At 60.3% G+C, this 24,208-nt stretch overlaps 2 protein-coding genes across 19 annotated transcripts in view; one reads left to right on the top strand and one right to left on the bottom strand.

Moving 5' to 3' along the window:
- The first annotated feature begins 1,728 nt into the window (after positions 1-1,728).
- CYB561 (cytochrome b561) lies at positions 1,729-9,885 on the top strand. The gene is made up of 6 exons (XM_077313820.1): positions 1,729-1,886; positions 4,943-5,173; positions 6,481-6,579; positions 6,943-7,046; positions 8,093-8,250; positions 8,719-9,885. Exons 2-6 carry the CDS (start codon positions 4,966-4,968, stop codon positions 8,912-8,914), a joined length of 765 nt encoding a protein of 254 aa, XP_077169935.1. The 5' UTR covers positions 1,729-1,886; positions 4,943-4,965; the 3' UTR covers positions 8,915-9,885.
- A 649-nt stretch (positions 9,886-10,534) lies between these two features.
- The window catches only part of TANC2 (tetratricopeptide repeat, ankyrin repeat and coiled-coil containing 2), a 114,112-nt gene continuing 100,438 nt past the window's right edge, over positions 10,535-24,208 (bottom strand). For 13 of the 18 annotated variants that reach the window (XM_077313799.1, XM_077313808.1, XM_077313797.1 and 10 more), the window contains 6 exons: positions 23,575-23,707; positions 23,074-23,103; positions 21,932-22,023; positions 19,878-20,024; positions 18,531-18,631; positions 10,535-17,321 (listed from right to left, as the gene is read on the bottom strand). In XM_077313799.1, coding sequence (XP_077169914.1) covers positions 15,350-17,321; positions 18,531-18,631; positions 19,878-20,024; positions 21,932-22,023; positions 23,074-23,103; positions 23,575-23,707 — 2,475 coding nt within the window. In that variant the 3' untranslated portion in view covers positions 10,535-15,349. The remainder of the gene's footprint in view (positions 17,322-18,530; positions 18,632-19,877; positions 20,025-21,931; positions 22,024-23,073; positions 23,104-23,574; positions 23,708-24,208) is intronic. The other 5 variants (XM_077313800.1, XM_077313805.1, XM_077313802.1 and 2 more) reach the window with 3 other exon arrangements.

Raw genomic sequence — 24,208 nt, 5'->3', positions numbered from 1 at the left:
TCTCCCACCTTCCACGTTGCCCCCCCCCCCATCTATGGAAGCCCATCGTCCCCCAAAGGAGGCCATGAAGAAGCCATGGGACACTGTGGAGTGGAATCGGCATAGGAATGAATTGCTTCAGGTTTTAAAATGATTTCAATGTTTTATGTGCTGTGAGCAGCCACCCTGAGGCCGCTCATGGGGAGGGGCAGCCTAGAAACTGAAATAGCCCTGTTTGCAACTGGTGCTCTGGGCTAGAACAGCCTTCAAGCCACACACACACACACACCCCTTCCCCCAGAGCCTTCCCGGCATTTCCTGAGCGGCTCCTGACCCCTACTGGCCAAGCACACCCGTTTATTTCCCAGAGGGGCACGCAGGAAGCATCTAGTAGCATATGCAGCCGGGCAGGGGCAGGGGCAGGGCAGTGAGGCCACCCCCTAAGCACCTTCCCCTCTGGAGGGAGGGGGGGCGGACAAAGCGCTGGGTCGCACCTGCCCGGAAGGGACAGGTGGAGAACAGGTAGGCGGGCCGCACCACCAGCACACTCGGGACCCGGTCTTTTGCCCCATTGAAACAAGAGGTTAGCGCAACTGTCACCGCCCCCTCCCTGCTTCACGTGGCAAGGCGGGTCCTGCGGAGAGCAGGTGGAAGCGGGCGCGTCCCTGTCCGCGGCCAGTCATTCCCTCGGCGGGAGGGTTGGGACTGTGGGGAGGGAGGCCGGCAGGGCGGCAGGAGAGCCGCTCAGGCTGCCTCCGCCAGGAAGCACAAGGCCTGCTGGCGCCGCACCCAGAGGCCCGCCCCGGACCGCCCCGGGACCGGCTGGCCAGCTGCAGAGGCGCCTCTTGCTCCAAGCAGGGCCGGGACAGCCTGCTTTGCCGAGCGGCGGCCAGCCCGCCCAAGCCCGAGGGCAAGATGGCCCAGGAAGAGATGCCGTTCATTGCTGGGGAAAAGGGGTCCCCTCTCCTCCAGGCCTGCTGCTGGCCCCGCGAACAGCCACGGCCAGGGCGGGCGGGACAGCCTGCAGCCTGCTCAGTTTGTCTGCCATGAAACCCAGCAAGACTGGCTGCTGGCAACCACCGTCCTTCCGGTGGGGCTTGGCACGGCCGCCCTGCGCTGGGCCCGAGGTGGGGGTGGGGGTGGGGGCTCGGATGTGGCTACCCCAAACTCACATTTCTGGATTAGTCTCTCAAGGGCCCCTTTCCTTCCTGATCCAGGAGCCCCCCCCCCCTTCAGTCCTTGCGGGGAGGGATGCTAATCCCCTTCTCAGGCCCTGCTGCCGGTTCAAGTTGGGGGCGGGAATTGCCTCGCCGGGAGGTCGGCCGGCCACGGGGCTGCTTATCCCCCCCCCCCCTCGCACGGAGAGATTCAGGACTGCCACACCCACACACACACCCCCGCCCCTCCAACACCGGCCGGCCCAGGCGCCCCGAGGGATGCCCCAGCAAAAGGCCAGGGGTGGGGGATGCCGCCCTGCCACTGCTGCCCCCTACTCAGCTACCATTAGGGATGCCAACCTCCAGGGGAGGCCTGGGGGATCTTACCCAGAAGACCCTTTGGGGCACCCCTGCTCTCCCCCGGCTCCAGCCCCCAATCTCCAGCAGTTCCCCGGCCTTGGGCTGGCTGCCTGGCCCCCACCCCTCCGCCCCACGTGGCTTCTCGGCGCCCGGCCAGGCGCCCTCCCGCCACCCCCCCGGAGCTTGGCACCCCAGGGCAGCCCGAGCGCCGGGCGGGGCGGGGCGGGGCGGGGCGGGGCGGGGCGGCGGCCGACTAGAAGACCTCCCCTCTCCCTTGCGCTTGCCTCCTGGCCCTGCCCAGCCAGCCGGGCGGGGGGAGTGTCCGGCGCTTCCCAGCGTGCTCCGGGGCCCCGGCAGGCAGCCAGGAAGGCAGCGGCAGGTGGGCAGCAGGTGAGTCCGGGGGGGGGGGGAGGAGAGGGAGAGGGAGAGGGAGAGGGAGAGGGAGGGAGGACGCCGGTGCGCCGGGAGGGAACGGAGGGTGGGGTGGAAGTCCCCGAGAGGGCGGGGGGGGGGGGCTGAGGTGGGAGCCCCGCGCCCCCGCCCGCCGCCCGCTTCCCTCGCTCTCTTGGCCCCCCGTCGGGCAGCGGTAGAGGGGAAGGCGAGGGGGGTCCCCCTGCAACGCCAGACACTCCTTTGTCCCCCCCCCCCGGGATTGGATGCAGACTGGAACCGGGAGAACCGGGCGCTGCCGCCGCCGCCGCCTCGTCGACTCCCTGGGAGACCTCGGACCGGTGGGCGGCCTCTCCCCCCCCCCCCACCGCCGGAGGAAGGGGAAGGCGGGTGGGGGGTGGCGTGGCAGCCCCTTTGGGGACTCCTGGGGCGGGGTGGGGCAGCCATCCCTGTGTCCGTGCCTGGCTGTGTTGTTGGGTGGGACGCCGAGGCCAAGGGGCTGCCGGGGGGGGGAGGAGGAGGAGGAGGAGGAGGAGGAGGGCGGCGCCCACCCCGCCCGGGGAGCCCCCCCAAGGGCTCTGGAGTCTAGCGGGGGCTTTTGGAGAGCGGGCGTGGCGGGGGTCAAATCCCTGCCCCCCCCCTCCTCCTCCTCCTCCTCCTCCTCCTCCTCCTCCTCCTCTTCCTGCTGCTGCGGGTTGCAAAGCGGGGGGGGGGGCGGGGGGGTGAAGAACAGCTCCCCCCCCGAGCTTTCCCGGCAGCCAGGCGGCGTTTGCAGCTGCGGTTCTTGCGAGGGACGCTTCTGCCCCGGAGGCTCCCGGCGCGGCCGCGGCTCCTGCTGGCAGGGAATGGAGCCCCTTAAGCCAATTACTGAATCCACTTAGTGGCCGTGATCTAATGAGGCCGGGCTCTGGCGGCCCAGGAGGTCTCACAAGCAGCCGCCCGGCGGGCTCCCTCAGCCCCTCCCCAGCGCTACGCGGAGGAAATCCATCGTGCAGCCGCCGGTGGATCAGGCCCGGGGGGGGGCATCTCTTATGGACCTGAATCGACTTCCCTCTTGCTGACCGGCGGTTCCTGGTTCCTCACTTTCCAGTCCAAGAGAAATATTGTTGATATGTCATCTCCTTGAGATGCGGTGGGTTCTCCTTCCTTGGGAGCTTTTAAACAGAGGCTAGAGAGCCACCTCACAGAAATGCTGATAGAATCCTAGAATCCTAGAAGAGTTGGAAGGGACCTCATGGGTCATCTAGTCCAACCCCCTGCTCAACGCAGGACACTCACAGCCCTATCGCTCTTCTACTTTTTTGTATATATAAACCTTTATTGGCATAACAACAAGAGGCAAGTACAGCCAAGCAGGGTAAAATTATAATAGAGTAAAATAAGCTAATATTATAGGCTAAAATACAGTAAAATAAGCTGATTAAAACATCTTAATTCTAGCTCGATAAACAGCCATTAAAAATTCAGCTACACACAATGTGGTCTCTGCTCATCTTCTGTAACCTGCCACCCCCTTGAGCCTTCACAGAATCAGCCTCTCTGTCAGATGGCTGTCCAGCCTCTGTCTAAAAATTTCCAAAGATGGAGAGTCCACCACCTCCCGAGGAAGCCTGCTCCACTGAGAAACCACTCTGTCAGGAACTTCTTCCAGATGTTTAGCTGGAATTTCTTTTGAATTAATTTCATCCCATTCATTCTGGTTTGTTCCTCTGGGGCAAGAGACAACAACTCTGCTCCATCCTCCATATGGCACCCTTTTAAATACTTGAAGGTGGTTATCAGATCCCCTCTCAGTCGTCTCCTCTCTAGGCTAAACAGACCAAGCCCCCCCAACCTTTCTTCATAAGTCTTGGTCTCCAAACCCCTCACCATCTTTGTTGCCCTCCTCTGGACACGCTCCAGTTTGTCTACATCCCTCTTCAACTGGGGTGCCCAAAACTGAACACAGAACTCCAAGTGAGGCCGAACCAGAACAGAGTAAAGTGGTACCATCACCTCCCGTGATCTGGACACGATACTCCATTTGATACAGCCCAAAATCCCATTTGCCTCTTTAGCCACTGAGTCACACTGCTGACTCATGTTCAATGTATGGTCTACTAAGACTCCTAGATCCTTTTCGCACATGCTACTGCCAAGACAAGTCTCTCCCATCCTATATTGGTGTATTTGGTTTTTCTTACCTAAATGCAGAACAAAAAGAAAAGTCCTGTGAATTTAGGCAGATTGAAAGTGGGTGGGCAGAAGAGATTGTGTCAGTGCTTGGCTGATCCCCACTTTGGGGTTGGGAGGAGAATTTCCTCCAGGTCAGGCTGGCCAGGGATTATGGGGTATTTTGGGGGGGGCATCATCTGGCCATGGAATTGGGGTCACTGTGGGTGGGCAGGTAGTTGTGGATTTCCTGCATTCTGCAGGGGTTGGGCTAAATGACCCTGGAGGTCCCTTCCAATTCTATGATTCTATGAATCTCAAGAGCTTCTGCTGGAATGGAATCTGTTCTGGGTCCAGTGACACTTTAGAATGGCTTGTGTAGATCCCCGCCTCAAAGGCACAGAGGGGCCCCCTCCCAAACAATTCCCTAGCTCTCTGGATTTCCAGGGAAAAGATGCCCTTCTTGGCCATAGCTCACTCCTGGTCCTCTCCTTTTTGTCATCCCCCTTTCTTGAAAGCCTTTCTGTTGGGTGTGGAGGGATCCCTGGACGTTTGGCCAGAGGCTGTGGCCAGAGCCGGATTATCCATGCAGCATGTGCCATGTGCCCACACTTCCAAGGGCCCTGCAGAGTGACTTCAACCCCATGGATCACGGCCGTAGCCTCTCTCCTCCTCCTCCCCCTTTTCCTCCTTTAGGAGTGACACCCCTTTCCACTGGAGGGGGGGGGCTCCTCTGCCCTCAGTCTGGCTTCTCCTGCCACAATTGTACTCTGCCAGGGCCTCACAAACCCTAAACCACTCCTGGCTGTGGCTGCCATCTTTGAAGCACCAGGGATGAAAAGAACCAGTCTGGGCCCAGCCATGAAGGCCTTCGGCACCAGGGTGACTCTGTGCTTCTTTGGCAGCTCCAGCAGCATTGGTGTGAGCCATGGAGGACATGGCTGGCCGCGGCCCTGGCTCCAGCGGGCTTGCCTACATGGTGGTCGCCTCCCAGGCCGTGGGCCTGGCCGTCATCTTGGTCACGGGGGCCTGGATGGGGGTGTATCGTGGGGGCCTCGCTTGGGAGAGCTCTGGGCTGCAGTTCAACGTCCATCCGCTGTGCATGATCATCGGCATGGTGTTCCTGCAAGGAGATGGTGAGCCCTGGGCCTGCGGGTGGGGCTTTGTGGGCTCTGGGAGGGGCAGAGGGGCCAAGGATGGCAGAGGCTCTGGGTGGGTCGTCAGGCTGCATCTCAGAATTGCTCTGATTCTGTCCTGCTGCGTTCCAGAGGGTGGCCTGCTTCATCCACCCCAGACAGTCTTCACGGCGGGGGGGAGGGGCGGGGGGGATGGCATTTTCCCTGACTGAGGTGGGCAAGGTGCCTGGCCCTTGAGCAACAGCCACCAGGGAGGAACTCAGTGCTCTCCGTGTGGTGAGCCACGTTCAGCTCCTGGGCCTCCCCCCTCTTCCTTCCCCCTCCCCCTACTGGGGGCCATCCCAGCCCCATTTGGGAAGGGGAACTCCTGGAGCCCTGAGACACTCAAGGGTAGGCAGGCTTCATTTGTTGGCTCCTTCCCACCTGGCTGCAAAGACCCGGGGTCCATTGAATGCTGCTCACGGGGGAACAGTGTCCATGCCAGCTGGACAGCCAAGCCCTCCTGGCCCCACTGACAGAGGGAGCGCTGGCTGGGTGAGTCTCTAGGGGCAGGGAGCGAGTGGGAGTGTTGGCAGCCAAACCAAGCCACATGTTTCAAGATATAATTTCAGGGGGGGTAATGCTGCCCCCCCCCCTTTGGCATCTTGTAGGCTCTTAAATGTAAGGGGCGGCTTTTTCCCTTCGTCGATAAGTCTTTTTGCCGCTGTTTAGATAGTACATCTGAGTTTATTACAGATATTGTCTGGGAAAGAAATAACATTTTAGGTAAAATAGCTGCACTTCTTCCCTGTGAAGAAAGTTTCAATTTATCCCATCTCAACAGATCTTTTAAAATGTATTTAATTATTTATTTTGTTATATTTATATTTCATTCCATACTTTCCCATAACCACTTTGGGAGTCCTTCAGGTAGTGTCAAGTGGGGTACCTGAAAAGCCCAACTCTCTCCTCTTCCTCCTCCTCCTCCTCCTCCTCTGGCCATCTTCTGCCAGGTGTTCATTGCTTGTGGGGGCCTCTGAGGAGCCCGGCCTCTTGTGCCTGGAGCTTTGCCATCATGGAGCCACGCAGGCGTGCTGCAGGGGTCGCGCTTAACTGACCGATGCTACTCTTCCAGCCTCCCCCCCCCCCCGGGCTGGCTTGATGTAGCGGGTGAGAGAAAGATGCAGAAGGGACTCAGAGCCCCACGTATGGGGCCAATGGTCAGTGCCAGACGCCACCTTCCAGCCGCCTGCCGCTCGCGGGCCCCTTGCCCGTCTCGGCCTCTTGTCAGATGCTGCCTCCCCCCTCCTTCCTCTTCCACCTTGCAGCGCTCCTGGTGTATCGAGTCTTCCGGAATGAGAGCAAGCGCTCGACCAAGATTCTGCACGGCCTCCTCCATGCCCTGGCCCTGGTCATTGCCCTGGTCGGTGAGTCAGAAAAGACCCATAGAAACTGCCCCCCTCCCAACCCTTCACCCCACAGGCATTCAACGTTCTCTCACGACTCAGGACTTCAGGGCACTCGGCTGATTTGGCATTCCTTCCCCACCGAAAAAGCCCTTGGAGAAGGCTGCTGTCCAAGCCTGGCTGAAGCCCGCCAGTTTCCCCTGCCAGGCAGGAAGGGTCAGGACGCAGGCCTTGATGCCCCACCCAGGAACCCTGCTGGGCACCCCCTCGAGGCTGCCTCCCAGGCCCTTCCCGTGGCCCTGCCTGCCCCCTCCCCAGGCCTCATCTTGGGAGAGGGGGTGATGATGGGCTGGTGATCCTTGCCTGCCTGCCTGTTTCTCCCAGGTCTGATTGCCGTCTTTGAATCCCACAAGAAGAAAAATGCTCCAGACATGTACAGCCTCCACAGCTGGTGCGGAATTGTGGCTTTTGGCTTCTACTTGCTGCAGGTGAGCCGGGGGCGGGGAGCAGCTGGAAGTTCCTTCAGGTCACCCCAAGGGGGAGGCACCTTTGCCCAATGGAAGAGCCGCTGCTTGGTGTGCAGGAGGGCCCCAGTTCAGCCCCAGCTTCTCCAGTTGCAGGGGTCAGAGGCTGTGAGGGAGAGCCGCCGGAGACCCTGGCGGGCTGTTGCCAGACTGAGGAGACTAACCAGGATGGGGGGGGGGGAGCGGAGCGCCATCTTGCCCACCACTCGTTGTCCTTCCGTGTTCCTGTTGGCCCTTCCTCTGGGACACAAAGGCTGCTGGCTTTCTGGAGGCCTTGGGGGCTGCTGCAAGGGCGTTTTGTGCTCGTGCCCCCCAGCCATGCCATGAAGGGACAGCAGCGTTGGCGTGCCTGGGTGCCCCCCCCCCGGGCTGTACCTGGGGAGTTTCTAGGCCCCACAGAAGCCGGAAGCCTTCCCCGGCCAACACAGCTGCTCGGCCTGCCCTGGCTCCGTAAGGCTCTTGGGAGCCTCCCTGAATGGGAATTCTGCAGGCGCCCTCCTGCCCTGGGTTCCTCAGGGCTTGCCCACCTCTTGCCCCAACTTCTGAAGTAAGGAGGAAAAAGAAACGCCGAGAGAAAGGGGGATGGGTGGGCAGCAGACCTTCAGCTTGCAGTAGGAGGGGGGGGGGGGTCCCGCAATGGAGGCTGGGCTGCTCCTTCTCCGCCAGCTCTTGCCCCCAGCCCAGGGAGTCCAGGGAGCCGAAAACAGTTGAAAACACTGTGGGAAGAACTCCTCTCCCCTCCTGCTTCAGTTCCCAGCCGAAGGGGGCTGCGTGTAACTTCAGGGAAGCGTGGTCAGTCTGGGTAAACCCAAACTCACCTTGCCCAACCCCCCAGGCCCAGCTCCAGCAGTCTCCCCCCACCAGGAAAGGCCAGCCTGGGGCTGCTGGTGTTGGAGCACCTCCTCTTGGGGAGGAGGGAGGGAGGGAGGGAGGGAGGGAGGGGGCCACGGGGGAGCAGGGCCTGCTGACAGCATGGGATGGGCTGCTGAGCGTTGCCTCCCTCTGCCCAGTGGCTGCTTGGACTGGTCCTTTTCCTCTGCCCTGGAGCCTCCTTCTCGGTTCGCAGCAGATACAAGCCGCAGCATGTCTTCTGGGGGGTCTTCCTCCTCCTCCTGTCTGTAGCCACGGCCCTCCTGGGGGTCCTGGAACTGCTGCTCTTCAAGATCAGGCAAGTGCCCCCCTTCCTGCTCAGGTGTCCCCCTCCCCCTGGCAAGCTCAACATTCTGGCCGGAGAGGAGATTTGGCTGAGCGCCCCAGGGATGGCGGGTCCCTCTGGGCCACTGAGAGCTCCCTCCAGACAGGCTTGGAGGGTCCCGCCGGCTTAAGCCTGGCTGGTATGTTCTTTCCGTGGCTCTCGTCTCGCTAGGAATGCCTGGCTGGATTACAAGTCAAGCCCCCTCCCCCCACCCCCACCTGCCTGGGCGAGGCTGAGTGAGTCGGGGGCAGCCCAGCTGTCCAACAGGGCCAGCCTGCGCAAAGGGTGTGCCACAGGCAGGCAGACGGCACTCTTTCCAACCTGGGCTAATGCCCCCCCCCCCCCAAAGCTCTGTGGATTTCAAACTTCTCGTGGCTTGGTTGGGAGGCTGGTTTTGTGGGCAGAGGTTGCCCTGAGATGCCTTCTTCTCTCTTCGCACAGCGACACCTACAGCTCCCTGGCCCCCGAGGGCGTCTTGGCCAACATGCTGGGCCTGCTGCTGGTGGCCTTCGGGGCCCTTCTGGCCTACGTCCTGACCCGGGAGGAGTGGCGGAGGCCCCCCTTGGCAGAGGAGCTGGCGCTGTCCATGGATTTCAAGACCCTCACCCAAGGAGAGAGCCCCGTTGGCTCCCACTGAGGCGGCCTCCCTTCCGTGGCTCTGTAGGAGTGCCTGTGTTGTCCCTTGTGGCCCTTTCCCTGCTTCTCGTCAAAAGCAGCCCCTCCTTCGGCATCCGCACCGCTTCAGTTTTCCGGCCCCTTGTTGGCCCCATTCACTTGGGAAGGAGCAGGGGTCTCATCCGGAGGCTGCGCCAGGGAGGGAGGGAGGGAGGGAGGGGGGGCAGCTGCTTCTCTTCCTGCTCTTGCAACTCTGGACTCTGTGCTGTGTTCCCCAGGGTGGGGGTGGCTCTGCTGTGCCCCCCTGAAGTGCCGTCCTTGTCGATGTCTGTGTGCCTGTGTGTAACTGACCATCAGCCACCCGGCAAGAGATCCCACCGCTCAGTCCCAGGAAGGAGGGAGGCAATCACAGCAGGGGAAGGGGAAGGTAGCAAGCTGGGGGCAATTGGAAGCCATGTTGCTTATGGAGGGGTGGCTCAGGGGTAGACAGATGCCCAATACCTTTGGACTCTCCCCCAGGGTCAGGCTCGGAGGGCCTTCAGCTCTCCCTCCTTGACAGAGGCTGGACTGATCAGCGGCACGTATTGATTTGCTCCTCTGGGAGCTAGACGCCAACAGAGATGGCTTTTCCTCTTTCTTCTTCGGGGAGGGGGAGACACCCCCCCCCCCATTAGACTGCCTCAAGGGTGTTACAAGCCAGGCTTAGTTGAAATGGGAGGTACAAAATTTCTAACTCATATTAGGGAATTATTTCCTGTGTTCGGTAGACTGAGTGGCAAGGTGTGCCCAGACGGGAGAGATGAAACTCTAGAAAATGATCTCTATAAATGTTAATTATTTCCCCAGGAATCCCTTGAGAATATTTCTTTTTCTCCAAAAGCAACACTGACTGAGCTATGGTCTGCGTGTAACTTGGGTCCTGGCCAGGATCTCTTGTACTGTTGGGTTGATGGAGTTGCAATAAATTTTCGAAGCAAAGCCTGAACTCCAAAATGACCCTTTGCATGTCCCTTCTCTCTCGGGCGGTTTGGCCCCCCGTTTTTCCTGAAAATGGCCCCGGCCGTTCCGCCCTGCCTACGAGCTCTGGGGTGCAGCAGGGCACGAGGGGTGGGAGGCCGGGCTTCCGAAATCCCTCTCCCCGCTTTCCCCACAGGCCGCTCCCTCCTGAGGCTAGCCCAGTCCCCTGCTTGTTGCTTACTGGACCACTGGCTAAGATATTGGTTCAGTGGCTTCTCCAGCCAGGGAGAAATCCCTGTTTCTTTGCATGTGCTTCAGAGTCCCCCCTGGACTGCGCCTGCAGTAGGCGCCACAGAGCGCCACAGCCCAGAGGCGGGTTTCAGAGGCGGGTAATGTGGGCAGCCCGGCTCCAGCAAGGCCAAACCCGGGTGTGAGCCTTGGGCTTTGGGCCAGGAGGCAGCGGCACCTATGGAGGAGAGGGTGGGCTGCCTTGCGGAAGAGGGGGAGGCAGGCTGCGCTGCCGGTGACCTAGAATCCGAGAGGGGGAGGGCACCTCTAGGATCCTCTAGTCCAGCCCCCTGCAGAATGCAGGGAATTCACGGCTACCTTCCTTGTGGCCCGTTCTCCACCAGCAGCCTGAAAACGGGCTGCCCCAGTGTTGGACACAAGTTGTCAGCACAACATCTCCAAGTGTTAACCATTTATAAATAAGTACATTTCTTTCATACATACAGTTCATTGTACAGCTTACAATCTGTATACAGTGGGGGGGAAGGGAGAATGCATTCTTTTTGAACTTTTTCCACGTCTATCTCACGGCTCACAGGTACAGACAATAAAACTCTGCTCAAGCAAGTACAGTGAGAGGAAAGAAGTCTCTCTCCTCCTACACAGGGGAGGCCCGGAGGCTCAGCCAAGCGCAGGGAAGTGTGCGACGGCCCCGCTGCAAAATGCCACAAACTGTGTTTTGTTTCAATATATCAGGAAGAGAACAGAACATGCAATTGGATAGTATGCTGTACAGAGAAAGTCCTTTACATCATCAAAATTATAGAAAAGCAAAAAGAACTCGTTTTCCCAGCAGGAGTCCGGAAGGAGGGCAACTGAGAGAGGGGGGGAGGATATAATACAGCGGAGGGGCAGCCGTGGCTGGCCAGCCTTGGTCAAGGAGCCTGGCCCCCGGGAGGGGAGGGGAGGGGAGGGGGCACATGGTGCCCTGGAGGGAGAGGCACGCACCCTGCGCTCCCCTGGCCCTCAGCCAAACCGTTCTTGTTCTGGGGGAGCCTCTTGGCGCCTTTGCACCCAGGCGTGCGTCTCATGCTGCATTGGGTCTCCTCCAGTGCCGGAAGCCAGAGACGGTCCTGAGCTCACCGCAGCCACCTTGGGCAGGACAGCCAGAGGTGGGCTGAGAGGCCCCGGAGGGCAGAGGCTTTGCTGGGGGGGGGGGGGTATCCAGCCGACGGAGTGGACAAGCCGGGCCTTCCCACGGCTCATTTGGAATCTGACCACAACCTAAATCTTAAGTAATTTCAGCCCTTAATGTGATGTCAAGTGGGAGCGGGGGGAAGAGCGGCTGAATGGGAGTCCAGCAACTATATTCAAGTAATTCGGAGGAGGAGGAGGCGGGAAAAAGCAGCTCAGGTTTTTCCACCTCTTTGTGCTTGTGTGCCAAGAGCCCCCCCCCTTCTTCCCGGCCCCCTCAGATTTAGTGAAGGCATCAGACAGTACGGGGGGGGGGGGAGCAGCTGGCCTCCCACTCACCAAGCCCTTGCAGTTGGCTGAACTCTTGTCCACGGAAGGCCCTGGAACACCCAGGAGTGTGTGTGTGTGTGTGTGTGTGTGGGTGTGTGGGTGTGTGTGTGGGGGCTAAACCGAAGGACCTTGGCCTGGCGCTGGAGACCAACCCCGGGGAGGGGAGGGGAGGGGGGAGAGAAGACCTCCTGGGAACGCACTGAGGCGCTTAGCTCTCTGTAAGGCGCCGGGCCCTTTGGTTTTGCTTCCTGTCTCTGTGTGGATCGGGAACAGAAGTGGAATTCCCTGGCCCAGGACTCCACTGGCAGCCTGGCCCTTGCAGGCCATCGCCTAACGCTTGTAAATATAAGACACAGGCTTAATAAGCCCGCTGGCTGAGTAGTGACAAGCAAGTCTCTGCTTCGTTGGAACAAGCCAAAACGTGCGTTTCCGAATGAGATTTCTCCCGAGACCCTCCTTGGCATCCCGCGGGGAGCTGAGCTCCCTTTCCCCAGGAGCCCACGGATCCAGTCATCAGACTGTCCGCACCTTTTGGGACGTGGCCTTGACAGCCTTTGGGCGCAGGCAGAGGAACTGAACCTCAGCAAGGACCGGAGTCACGGTGGCTCGCCGGGCCCTGGCGGAAGCGGCCAGTGAGCAAGCAAAGAAAGGCCTCTCTGTGGCACAGGAGGGACACCCTGCGTGGGGCTTTTTTGGTAAAACAAACGTACATTCAAGCAGACACCTTGCTGGACTCAAGAAGCTGATTTGGTGCGTTTGGTTTTGTGGATCAGGTTCTAGAGCTTCACTGGGGGGGAGGGATGGGCAAAATATTCCCGCATGGCCTTTTAAAAAAGCCCCTTATCCGGAAGGCAGGGGGAGTGCCGCACTCTCCCACAAACCTTCCTGAGTAAAAAAAAACTCATGCGAGGCGGGATTTAAATGGGAGCTTAATGTGGACCAAGGGAAGAGCTGTGCTCCGACCCCCACCCCTTTCCGGAGGGGCTGCAGCCCAGGGCCAAATTCAAAGGCAGACCAAACCAGCATCGCTTGCCCCCTGCCCCATCCGCAGGCAACAAGGGGGCTGGAACACAGAGCTGTTCCTTGGGGGACAGTTCAGTGGGGGGGGGGGGGAGAGCTGCCTGGGATCTTTGGGCTCTCACAATAAACCATTCCCTTGCTACTGAAAGGAATCGCTCTGCCTGGTGCCTCTGAGCTCCCCCGGGTGCCTCTGAGAAGTCAGCCGCTGCTGCTGGACCCCTCCCCAACCACGCTGAGCAGCTATTCCGCCCGCACTGCTAAGGCACACGTGAACCCCGCTGAAATACCAGGCCTGGCAGACAGAGAGAGAGAGAGAGAGAGCTGACCAACCCATCCAGCACACGGCCCGGTCCTGATGGGGCAGAGGAGAAACGGGGCCTGCAGGCGGGATTCCAGCCTGGCTTCGGACGCACGCACTGCTCCCTGTTGCCCGAGGGACCCTGGTCCCAAATCCTTTAGTCCAACTGGAGCCAGAAAAGAGAACCGAATTGGCTGCCTCCCTCCAGGCTTGGAGGCCTCCAGACTTAACGGACTGTCCCGAGCCTGCTGCTTTGCTGTGCTCTTCGTAGCCCTCGACTCCGGCCAGGCCCCAATCCAAGCACAGATCCTGCCTGACCTCAAGCCTCCCAGACCTGCCCCCCGGAGGCGTTTGCTGCACATTTTAAACACCCACAAATTGCTGGAACATAGAGAGGGTTCCAGCTTCATGAACTGCAAGGAGTTTAAAACGGTGCCTCACAGGCAGAAACTGTTGCTGAGACAAGGCGAAAATGTGAAGAAGGGCCAAAGCATCCTGCTCCTTCCCTTTCCCGTGACACCAAAGAAATGCACGTCAGAGGGCAGAGGGAGAGCTAGGTCTGAAGCTGCACCTTCATGGCTTCTCGGGTTCCTTATCACCCCCTCCCACAGACACCCCCACGGGGAAAAGGGGACACTCAACCCCCCAAACCATGGCCTGACAAACCTCTGGCTTTTCCCACCCACCCCTGAAGGGCACTCTACCCCCCCCCTTCCCTTACTGTGAAACAGGTTTTTGAATGCTGCTTGGAAAAAGACACAAATATATCCAAGTAAAGGACCAAAACCAAAGGAAAGCTTGAAACAACTGCTGAAAACCTCTCCTCTTTTCTCTTTTCATGCCCAAACAGTAGCTACCAACCAGAACCCCCCCTCCCCCGGCACCTGCCTAGGCTCCACCCACAAAAATCATTTCTCTCCCCCCTCTGAAGGCCACACCTGTTTGCTTGTCACCAGGAACCCTCCCAGGGATGAACTCCAGTGGGGAGGAGCCCGCTTTGGCAAGGCCAAGGGCGGTCACCGGGGCTCAGGGGAGATGCTGCCATCTGCCCTGGGCCGCTAGAGACCTCCCCACTCCTTGACCAGTTGGCTTTGGGGTCTCGCTCGAAAAGCCAAGAGCATTTCCCTTCCTCCTCTGCGTGGGCACAGGAACTCTGCGGGTATTCCCACCTCACACACTGCCGGCCCTTTCCCTTTTCTAAGGATGGGCTGGGGAAGGGGATGGAATCCACACACACACGCACACACACGGCCGTTGTGTTTCCAGAGTCCCTCCAAGCACGAGGCAGGAGATCCCTCTGCTCAGCCTGGCACCAAAGTGGTGCAAATCCTAACAGAACCACCACAATTCCTTCTGGCCTGTGGCTTTGCACTCCAATGTGCCTCCACACTTGCAAATAACAGGCTGTGGTTTTCAGCTGAGTTCAAGACTTCCCGGCTGCTCTTGTCCTAGTGCTAGAAGCCGCACTCCGACTCCTCCCAGGTTTCTCTCTCCTTGCCCCCAGGGAGCTGCCGGCCCCAGTCGAGACGCTCTCAGCCAGCAAGGCTCTCTCCTGTGCAGAGACCCCCCCCCCCCATCAACCGTTCCAGAATCCCGGGATTGCTAAAGGCCGAGACCCCTGGAGGCCTATTGCCCACGGGAGGGGGAAGGAGAGCCTGCAGGGGGGAAGGCTCCACAGCTGATGGGGGAATACCTGGAGCGTGGGGCTCCGAGGGGCGGTGCTGAGGTGAAGGCCAGCCCACTGGGCAAGGGCCAGGAGGTCTGATGGGACCGGCCAGCGAGTGGCCCAGCTCGGATGCCTCTCTGAGCAGCCCCATCCAGACGGCGTTTGTTGGCAGGTGTCTTTCAAAGCAACAGGAGCTGCAGTGGCCACGATGCCGGGCATTCAGAATCAGCCCACCTGCAAGACTCTCCTGCCGGATAAAGCAGCAGGGTGGGTGCTTATGCCTCGCCTCTCCTTCGAATTAAAAGGGAGTTTAAAGCCCCTTCGCCTTGTGCTCTTCGAACACCCAGGTGGGGGGGGGGCAGCACGGCAAGGCTCGCTGAAGGGGGCCACAGGTGTGGGGCGTGGATCTAGGAGGAAAGGGAAACGTCTCTCCAAACCAATTCGACTGAGGCCGGAAGGTTTCCCCTCCCCTGGATGCACGTTGGATCCTTCACCATCACGGACCCAGCTGACTGCTGGACGGATCCGACTGTGCTGGCTTGAACGGAGGCCGCGTGTGTGGGAAGCGCAGAGGGCGTGGGGAACATCTTGGACTCCCTCCTCACCCCTCGGGAAGCAAAGGGAAACTCCTGTCTGGCTGTCTGCTAGTGGATGGGCCTTTAAAAACAAAGATCCCGGGAGGGAGGGAGGGAGGGAGGAAAACAGCAGTGCAAGGGGGCTTCACCCTGGGGAAGTGGCACAAGGGCTTCCAAGAGAAGTTTCGTTCACACATTGGACTCCACGAACGGCCTCTTTGGTTTGATGGGGGATGTCTGTCCTTGCCTGGAGTCTCTGGACAGCTGCCTGTAGAGGTTGTCCTGGTAGGCCTGGGCCACAGGAAGGGTCCGGGCCACCTTAACGTCTGGGTAGGAAGCGGTCTGGCTGACCCTCTCGAGGAGGTCTCCCCGGGAGCCGTTGGCCAGCATCCCGTGGGCCCCGTAGAAGTCCTCCTCCAGCACGTGGCCGTTCTGGGCGTTGTTGGTTTTGTTATAAAAGGCAATGCTGCCGACAGAGGACGGCGGGCTGAAGGTTTCCGGCTGGGGGAGGGTCCCGGGAGACGTGGGGCTGAGGACGGAATCCACCGAAGACACCGCCCAGGCCCGGTGCTGCTGGTGCAGGTGGGGATACTGCTGAGTCCGGGCGGTTTTGTCGATGATGCCCATGAAAGGGGTGGTCCTGGAGCGGGCCGGCTCGCCCGGGTAGCTGCCCTGGGTAGGGGAGACGGGGGACAGCTCCTCGCAGGGCCTCTCGTAGGCCGGCTTGAGAGGAATCTCCATCTGCTGAATGGAAGCCAAAGGGCGGAAGGGGGGGTTCAAGCTGGGGGCGGAGGAGATGCTATTGCTGGACGGGGAGAAGCGGAGCCCCACGCTCTGGGAGTGGAGCAGCGGCCGCGGGGTGGGCGGGTGTGGCTTGATGTCGGCAGGGTTCACGGTGATCGGCCTTCGTATCAAGTGGGAGATGTCAGGGGAGCCCAGCTGGCCGGCGGGCAAGGACGAGCGCTCCAAGTCGAGTTTTGCATGACAGACGGGATAATAGGAAGCCGACTGGCTCCGCCCAATCTGCGGGGTCTGGTTATATCGCACCCCGCCACGGTAGGCGGAAGAAGGCCTCTGGGGGAGGTCCTCCTTGGCCAGCCCCCCGTGCTGGCAGATGGCCCCCGCGCTGAGGCTGGCCTGGACGTGCTGCACTGGCCGGCTGTCCCCCACCAGCCCCCCGACCGAGCTCTGGTAGACCAGGCGGCTTTGGCCCCCCGCCATCTCCGAGGAAGCCGAGGGGTACTTGCTGGCCCCCGAGTGGGCCATCTGCCCGTACGTGCCCGTAGGGATGACCGTGCTGCAGTGCACCACTGACCCCGGCTGGTTGCTCCGGACAATCTGGGCCTTGGCGGGCTGCAGCCGGAGGCCCTGCGACGGGATGGCCACGGGCAGCGGAAGCATCTGGAAGGACCTCTGAGTCATCTTAGAGAGCGGGGACTTGGGCCGCCCGGGGATGCTGGGCTCCTGCGGGTACCGGACCGGAGAACCGGACTGCGCCCTGTAGACGCTCATGCTCTCGGCCGGGGGGCTGGCTCGGTACTGGGGGCCTCTCCGGAGGGGCGAAGGTGGCGGGCTCTGGTATTCTTTCCCCTGGCTACCGACAGGAGGGGGGCTGAAGCGGTAAGAGGAGGACTGATGAGCAGGAGAGGTGTGTGGCGGGCTTGGCCTGTAGTGCGAATTCTGGTGCGTCGGAGAGAGCGCGGGCGAGCCGGGGGGATACACCTGCCTGGTGGGGGACCCTACGGAGCTGCCGGGCCGGAAGTCGAACGCCGGATGCGAGCCCAGCGGTGAGCCGGAGACGTAAGCCGAGTCTCGCGGGGCCGGGGAAGAGGGGGGGCTGGGGATGGTGGGCAGCGCCTGGCTGGGCCGGGACTCCATCGGTAAGCTCACAGAAAGGCTTTCCACGCCTTGCTCTGGGTAGTCCTCTTCCAGGATGTCTTGCACGGCGAACAGCTCTTCATGCGGCAGTTTGGGTTCAGGCGTGACCGGAGGTGGGGGCTGCAGCGGTGACTGCTGCTGCTGCTGCTGCTGCTGCTGCTGCTGGGCCTGCGTCTGCCGGCATTCTTCTTCCACCCGCAGGAGAAGCCGCTGGATCTCACGGTTGTTCGGACAGAGCTTGATGGCCTCGTTCAGGTCCTCCAGGGCTGCTGTAAACTGTCTGCTTGATCCAAAAGAGGAGACAGAAAGAAGAAACCAAAGTCACTCTGGACTGGAACCGATTTCACAGACTTCCCTGGGACATGGCTAGCGACAGGCAGGAGGGCGGCTGAAGGCTGGTGAGGAGGCAGACGCTTCAGCCGGGGGCCGTTTCCCTCTCGTCCGCCCCAGAGGAAACAAGCCTTCCCTTCTGGGATCGCTCGCTTCCAGAGGACCACCAGGGACCCCGGAGGCAGCCGAGGGGCATGCTCAGGCCTCGCCCTGTTCTGGTCCCGATCCGGTGGAGGGCTGCAAGGGGGCCACCGAGAGGCCTTCAGCCACCCTTGGAGGAACAGAAAGGTGGGGGATTTAGGGAGGTGGGTTGTCATTTACAGCGACACTGGTAGCTTCGGAACAAAACAGTCACCTAGTTGACCAAGACTCTGATTGGTACAGAACGCCCCCCCCACACACACACCTCTTGTGCACTTTGTGGTTTTTCAAAAAACAAAAATCACTCCTGATCACTTTTCCTGAGAGCAGGAGGAGCTCTTGAGAGACAAGTAATCGCAGACCCTGAGAAACGGAGTGGGGGAAAGTCCCCATAAGGAGAGAAAGACCCCTGCTTCTCACGATTCTGGACAGCACATTGCAACCGGTGGAGAGCCCAGTAAGAGATCCTGACTGGGGGTGGGGGGGGGGCATGGCTCCAGGAGCAAAGCCTGTCGGGGGAGCCAAAGAGGGAAGCGGGAAGCGAAGCCGTGGCCCCGGCCAGGCGGAAAGGCCAACCCACAAAGCCTCCAGCTCCGCAGCAGTGGCCGTCAGCACAAACGACCCCCCAGGCATTCACGGCAGGGGCCTCCTCCCAGGAGCCGAGCAAAGAGACCAGCAGAGGCAGGTCCCCCCCCCCCTTGGCCCCTGCCACCGTTGGACCCCGCTGCTCCCTCTCTCCCCCTCTAACCTTGCCCTCCAAGCGGAGGAAGTCCTGGCTGTGAGCAAGCCCAGCGTGGCCCTTGAAGGACTTGGCTGTGGGGCGCCAATGCTCCGGGAACACCCTCAGTGACACTACGGGGGGGGGGGGCGGGGGGGGCGGGGGAGTGCTCAGCAACGGAGCCTGTGGTCTGGAGGGCCCAGGGATACCCTGGGGGGAAGCCCTTGCTCTTTGCCCCCTGTGTGTGGGGGTGGGTGGGGGCGGGGGCTGGAGGGTGTTGCTTCTCTCGGGCTCTCCTCTCACCTGCTGCTGCGTTTGGCCCTTGCTCTCGCATAGTAAGCTTCATAAGATTTCGGTTTCAGCTCCAGGGCTTTAGTGGCAAATTCCTCCGCCATTCCAAAATCCTGCCATCACAATAGGTGTGTAGATAAGTCATTGGATAGACACATGCACACTCACACGCACACACAATTTGTGAAGGAAAAATAAATATGACATAGTTGTATTCTTCTAGGTGGGCTTGCTGTTTTGGGGAGGTCTACCACAGCTAGGTGGGATCCAGTGATCCTGCCCGACTCTGTGAGATCCAAAGCTGCGCATTTCCAAGAGGGGCTTTGGGGAGGCAACGTTAGTTCTGCAAGAGCCTCTGCCCCCCGCCTGACCCCCCCCCCCGGGCTTCTCTGGGGTGGACAGCTCTTGCCCCTGTGCTGCCCACACCGTCCCTGGCCGAGACAGAGACGTGCCTCCCTCGGTCCCCCCACCCCACCCCAGTGCTCTCTGTCCCCTGAGATCTCCTGAGCTGAAAGGCCTGGCGGGCGCTGGCATGACTGAAGCTCCTGAGCGAGCCAATCAGACAGATGCAGCACCTTCAAAACGCCCCTTGACTGACAGGAGTAGCTTCCTTCTCCTCTCCTCCTCCCCCCCTAAAACGCCTGGCTGGCCAGTCGGTTCAGCATGGGCACAAGGGCACCTGGCTGGGGTTGGCATGGGCCTCCTGTGGCCACACCTGCCTCTCCTTAGAAGGACCGGCACATAAAGACACCAGCAGGGCCAAGCTTTAAGTGCTGGCCTCGATGCGGCGTAGAGTCACCATTAGATTCCCAGCCTAAGAAGCACACCCATGCTCACAAGCAGCCGTACACGTCTCCACCCTCTCCCAATACGTGGGGAGCACTGGCAGTTGCCCAGTCCCAGGACGAGGAGGGAAGGGCATGGGGGGGGGCAGGGGGGGGTGCTTGCAGAGGGAGTCGCTGCCCTCCATCCCCCAGGGCCAGCAGCACCGTCCCAAACAGAGTCAAGGTTCAGAAGGACGTCACTCTCTTGGGGACGGCACCGTGAGACCCCCACGGATAAGGCCACCCCAATGCCCACACAGAATGGTTTATATTGCGAGAAACCAGAGAGCTGTAACAGCTGCTTCATTTGGCAATGATTTTTCAATTACTTGAAACAAATCTCAGATCATTGCTTGGCTGTTTCGGGTCGATAAAAGGCCAGTGCTCTGTGAAGGACAACCGGGTCACAAAGAGATGCAGGGTCTGCCAGGTCCAGGGAAGAGTCTGGTCGGGCGCAGGGAAGGCAGGCAGGGCAGGGCAGGGCAGGGCAGGGGGCGGGCGGGCGGGGGGGGCTCAGGCAAGCAGGCCCACTTACGTTCATCTTCCGCCGACAGCGGGAGAGGTTGAGGAGGAGCGACACCTTCAGCTCCCGGAAGGTTTTCAGGTCTTCTCCAAACCCTTCCCGGGGGAACTTCTTCAGAGCGTACTGGTAGCGCTGGGCTGCCTCTTTCACCTTCCCTTTCTGGCAGGATGGCAAACAGGTCAAAAGGCACCCCTGAGTTTTCTACTGCAGGACTACGGCGGTCACAAGGGGGCCTCCCACGGCAGCAGAGCGTGCTGGTGCAGCTCCGCCACAGAGAACGCGGAGGGAGGAGCACCCCCGCCAAAGACGGTCCATCATCCCCCAAGGCCTGCCCTGGCAGAGCACCCAGCTTCACACCTGTCCATTTTCAAAAGAGAGCGTGGAACTTCAAAGCTGCGACGGAGACTGTTGGGGGTTGCTCCTCCCCCCCCCCTCCCCATCACACCCACACGCCTGAATCTGTCAGGGATAGGGAGCAGTCAGTCCCGCCCCCGTCCCCACACACGCAAATTCTCCCCCGGCCTTCCTGGGCAGCCTCAACCACCACCGACATTAAAGAGGGCTCCTGTGCCCACATGCCCCAGGGCTAAGGTGGGTGCCTGCAGATGGGGGGGGGGGGCGAGAGAGCCCGCAACCGCTCTGCCAGAACCAGTGGGACGAAATTAATGCAAAGGAAATTCCGTCTAAACCTCCGGAAGAAGTTCCTGACAGTTCGAGCGGTTTCTCAGTGGAACAGGCTTCCTCGGGAGGTGGTGGGTTCTCCCTCTTTGGAGATTTTTAAGCAGAGGCTGGAGAGCCATCTGACGGGGAGGCTGATTCTGTGAAGGTTCAAGGGGGTGGCAGGTGACAGTGGAGGAGCAAGAGGGTGGGGAGTGTCCTGCATAGTGCAGGGGGTTGGACTAGATGACCCAGGAGGGCCCTTCCAGCTCTAGGATTCTATGATCCTATGATTCTAACCTGCTCTCTGCCTCGTAATCCCCAGAGAGTTTTGGACCCCGGCCCTCCCTCGGCAGGATCTGGCGCTAGGCTTTCATTCTAATAGCAACTGCAACCCATCTGGGATCGAGAGACCCCAGGGGGTGGCCCTGGTAGGTCTGCTTCTGCAGGGAGGGAGAGAGGCCAGCTCCAGGCTGGGAAGTACGTGGGAGATGCGGGGTGGGCCCTGAGGAAGGCCTTCCAGGGTCTGTAATGGTGCAGAACCCACGTTCCGAGGCTCCCTTTCCTTCAGGGGAGCTGATCTGTATCTCCTGGAGAGATCTCTAGTCACCCCCAGGAGGCTGGCAACCAGAGACGCAGGACACCACTCCTCAGAACCCTCCTGCCCTCCTTATCCGATGCTGAGAGGTGCCACCAGGAGAGAAGAGTGGCTTCTCTTTGCCAGGGCAGAGGGGCTGGCTGGCCTTGGCCAAGACACGGCCGTCACACCAGAAGTGTCAGAAGGCAAAAGGATGCGGTTAGAGGAAGCCAAGAGCAAAAGTCCCTCAGAGTACCCTTGGGTGCTGCAGCACCTGAAACGCAGCCCTCAAAGGAGGCTCCCTGCAGGGGCCTCCTTTGGCTCTCAGATAGTGCAGCATTCAAAGGCCTCCTGCCCGCCCCCCCCCCCCACGCCTTTTCTGGGACCGCCGACCGAGCGGCTGTTGGCACTGCCCATACGTGGTGAAGGGAGAGGTGCCAACTGGCCACCCAGGCGGTGCTTCTTTTGCATGACTGACTGTGCTTTTCTTCTAGTCGGTGAGAATTTGGCGGGACGACGAAAGCCTAAACCCTTAACCCAGGGGCTCTCTGTCGTCACGGCACAGCCAGCTTCTGGCCACCCTAGCAAGGGGCTTCCGAGGCCAGGAGAAATGGGGGGGGGGGGTTGGCCACGGCCTTCTGCTGCAGAGCCTTCCTGGGCGGTCTCCCCTCCAAGTACCGGCCCTGCTTGGCTCCAGGCCTTATCTACTGGACATCTATTTCGGCCCTTCGGTGGTCTAGTCCACAGGGCTCAACAGTGCATTTCTGGGGTACCAGCTCAGCCCCAGGAGCCCCGTGACGGGTGGACGGACAGATGCCTGTGGCCCTCTCACCTTGTAAAAGAGGTCCCCCTCTTCCATCAACTTGCTCAAGAGGATGACCAGGATGTCTGGCTTGGAGGTGGCCATCGCCCAAGTGGCTGGACCTGCAGTGTACAGGATGCAGGATGGGTAAAGAAACTCATACAATGCAAAAAGGGGCCAGGGAGGAAGCTCAGGCGGAAAAACAGCCAGGGAAGGAGGAGGAGGAGGAGGAGGAGGAGGAGGAAATGTCTGCTGCAGAGAACAACTTGGTGCAGTCAAGCCACAGAGCTCTCTGGCCCCAAGGAAAAGCTGGGCTTCCAGGTGGGGAGGAAGGGACCTTTCCTTTTGACATCCCCCAGAAGGGTGGACTCACAGCACCCTCTGACTGGCACCCGGGGAAAACGAGGCATTTTGTCCTGGAGAAAGCACTCCAATTTCCACCCTGTTCCTGCCATCACCTCCCAATGCTTATGCTTCCTTTCAGCTCTGCTCTTCCAGATTTCCTGTCGGGCTTTTCACTGGATGCCCCGTCCTGTTGATGGCCCTCCGCTTACTCCATGGAGCCTGCCTTGAGGCTCAGGGAGGGAGCTACTCTAAGGAACCTGAATAAATGCAGGAGCTCATGGAGGAAATCAAAGGGCTTGCCACAGAATCATCCTCAGCTATGGACATGGAAGACATTTCATAGAATGGTGATCTGTAAACTATTCTGTGACGTCTTCTGTCTGAGACAAGCATTCAGTCTGAAGAAGGCAGTGCTGTGGGACAACTGTCTCCTCAAACAGGGTTCACACCTGGGAAGTGTTTGGAACGGCCAAGTCCCCCCCCCCCCCCCCCAGCCCCACTCTGACAGCCCCATTCTGTAACTGGCCTGTAAAACCCACAGAAATGTTGGGGGTCGCATGGAGGAAATGAATGGTCAACAGGGAGGTCTCCCAGAGGCAGGGTTTGCAGCGGGCATTAGGGAAAAGACACATCAGCTGCGTTTTATCGGTGAATTAGGTCTTGAGTTCAAGTTATTCTCCACAACAGTATGGAAAAAATTAATACTCAAAGGTAAGGAAACGTAAAAAAATCACAGGATGTGGGGGAAACGCATGCCGGTGAAACCATATAAAGAGAGGCAGAGCCATCAGACCACCCAGCCGGAAGGAGAGAGCAGGGGGAGGTACCTCGCGGGCGACTCGGTAGCGTCTGACAGCCTTTGGAAACAAGGAACACAGGAAAAACAGAAGTTGTCGGAGAGGGAGGAAAATGGATGGAGGTGAGTTTAAAAAAAGAAGGAGAAAGCAGCGGTGAGAGGCAGGCAGCAAAGCAGCAAAGGCGCCAGCAAATCCCCCTTTGTCGGGAAAGAGGCTGTGGGGAGGGGGAGGTCGCATCGCACCCCGGAGACCCCTGCGCAGCTGGGAGAGCAGCAGCCCCGCCCTCGCCCTCGCCCTCTCCGCACTGTCTTCGGAGGAGGAGGAGCCTCGCCCCCGCTGCTGCCAAGAGCCGGGCAGGGACATCCACGTCGCACCTCCGTCAGAGCACACGCCCCACCGGCCGCATTCTGCCAACAGCCCACCCTCTGGGCACGCTTGATGAGGCGGCTAGTTGGGCAGGCACCTCGTGGGCACGGCCTGGGGAAGCCCCAGCAGCTGGCTCTCCTCTCCTCTCCTCTCGCTGCCCCCTACCTATCTTGGCTCCTTTCTTCAAGAGGGTCACGACCACGGAGGTGTTGCGGCAGCCCACGGCTCTGTCGAGGGGGCGCATCCCGCTGTAGTCCACGTGCTCTATCATGGCTCCGTTCTCCACCAGGAACTGGACCTGCAGGCAGGGAGGCCACTGAAGCAGTCGCTGGGGCAGGGCTTGGAGCGCGCGGGGGGTGGGGTGGGGTGGGGGGCTGATCCGCGGTCACCTCCTTTGACGGTGGAAGGAGGAGGAGGCGGCCAGTCCCAGAGGCTGGTGCGCCAAACCACCAATCACAAGTCGCTATGAGGCAGGGCTAAAGAGCCAGCGCTTGCACTGTGCAAATCCAGACCAGGAGGATGCCTCTTGGTCGATTTGACTGCTGTCCAGCCCAGCCCCAGTTGCCCTCTCGTTTGGCAGGGCACGGGTGGGTGGGTGGGAGGGAGGGAGGGAGGGAGGGACCCAGCGACAGCATGGACAGTGCCCCAGGCCAGGAGCAGCCAGGCCCCGGGAGGAGGCCGGCTGACACGCCCATCTGGCTCTCAAGAGCGGGAGGCCTCCAGCCCATTCCCAACGTTGCCTACAGAGACTCGCAACGATATGGCACGGGCTAGTTCTTGACAGCAACTCGTGAGCAAA

Source organism: Paroedura picta, chromosome 16 (genome assembly GCF_049243985.1).
Source record: "Paroedura picta isolate Pp20150507F chromosome 16, Ppicta_v3.0, whole genome shotgun sequence".
In the NCBI taxonomy this organism is placed as follows: Eukaryota; Metazoa; Chordata; class Lepidosauria; order Squamata; family Gekkonidae; genus Paroedura; species Paroedura picta.
Note: the sequence above shows the minus strand (reverse complement) of the source record. Positions and strands in the feature narration are given on the sequence as shown.

Coding starts and splice junctions, on each gene's coding strand:
- CYB561 (XM_077313820.1), top strand. CDS start 4,966: ATGGAGGACATGGCTGGCCGCGGCCCTGGCTCCAGCGGGCTTGCCTAC. Junction 5,174..6,480: donor GGTGTTCCTGCAAGGAGATG/GTGAGCCCTGGG, acceptor TCCACCTTGCAG/CGCTCCTGGTGTATCGAGTC. Junction 8,251..8,718: donor CTGCTGCTCTTCAAGATCAG/GCAAGTGCCCCC, acceptor CTCTTCGCACAG/CGACACCTACAGCTCCCTGG.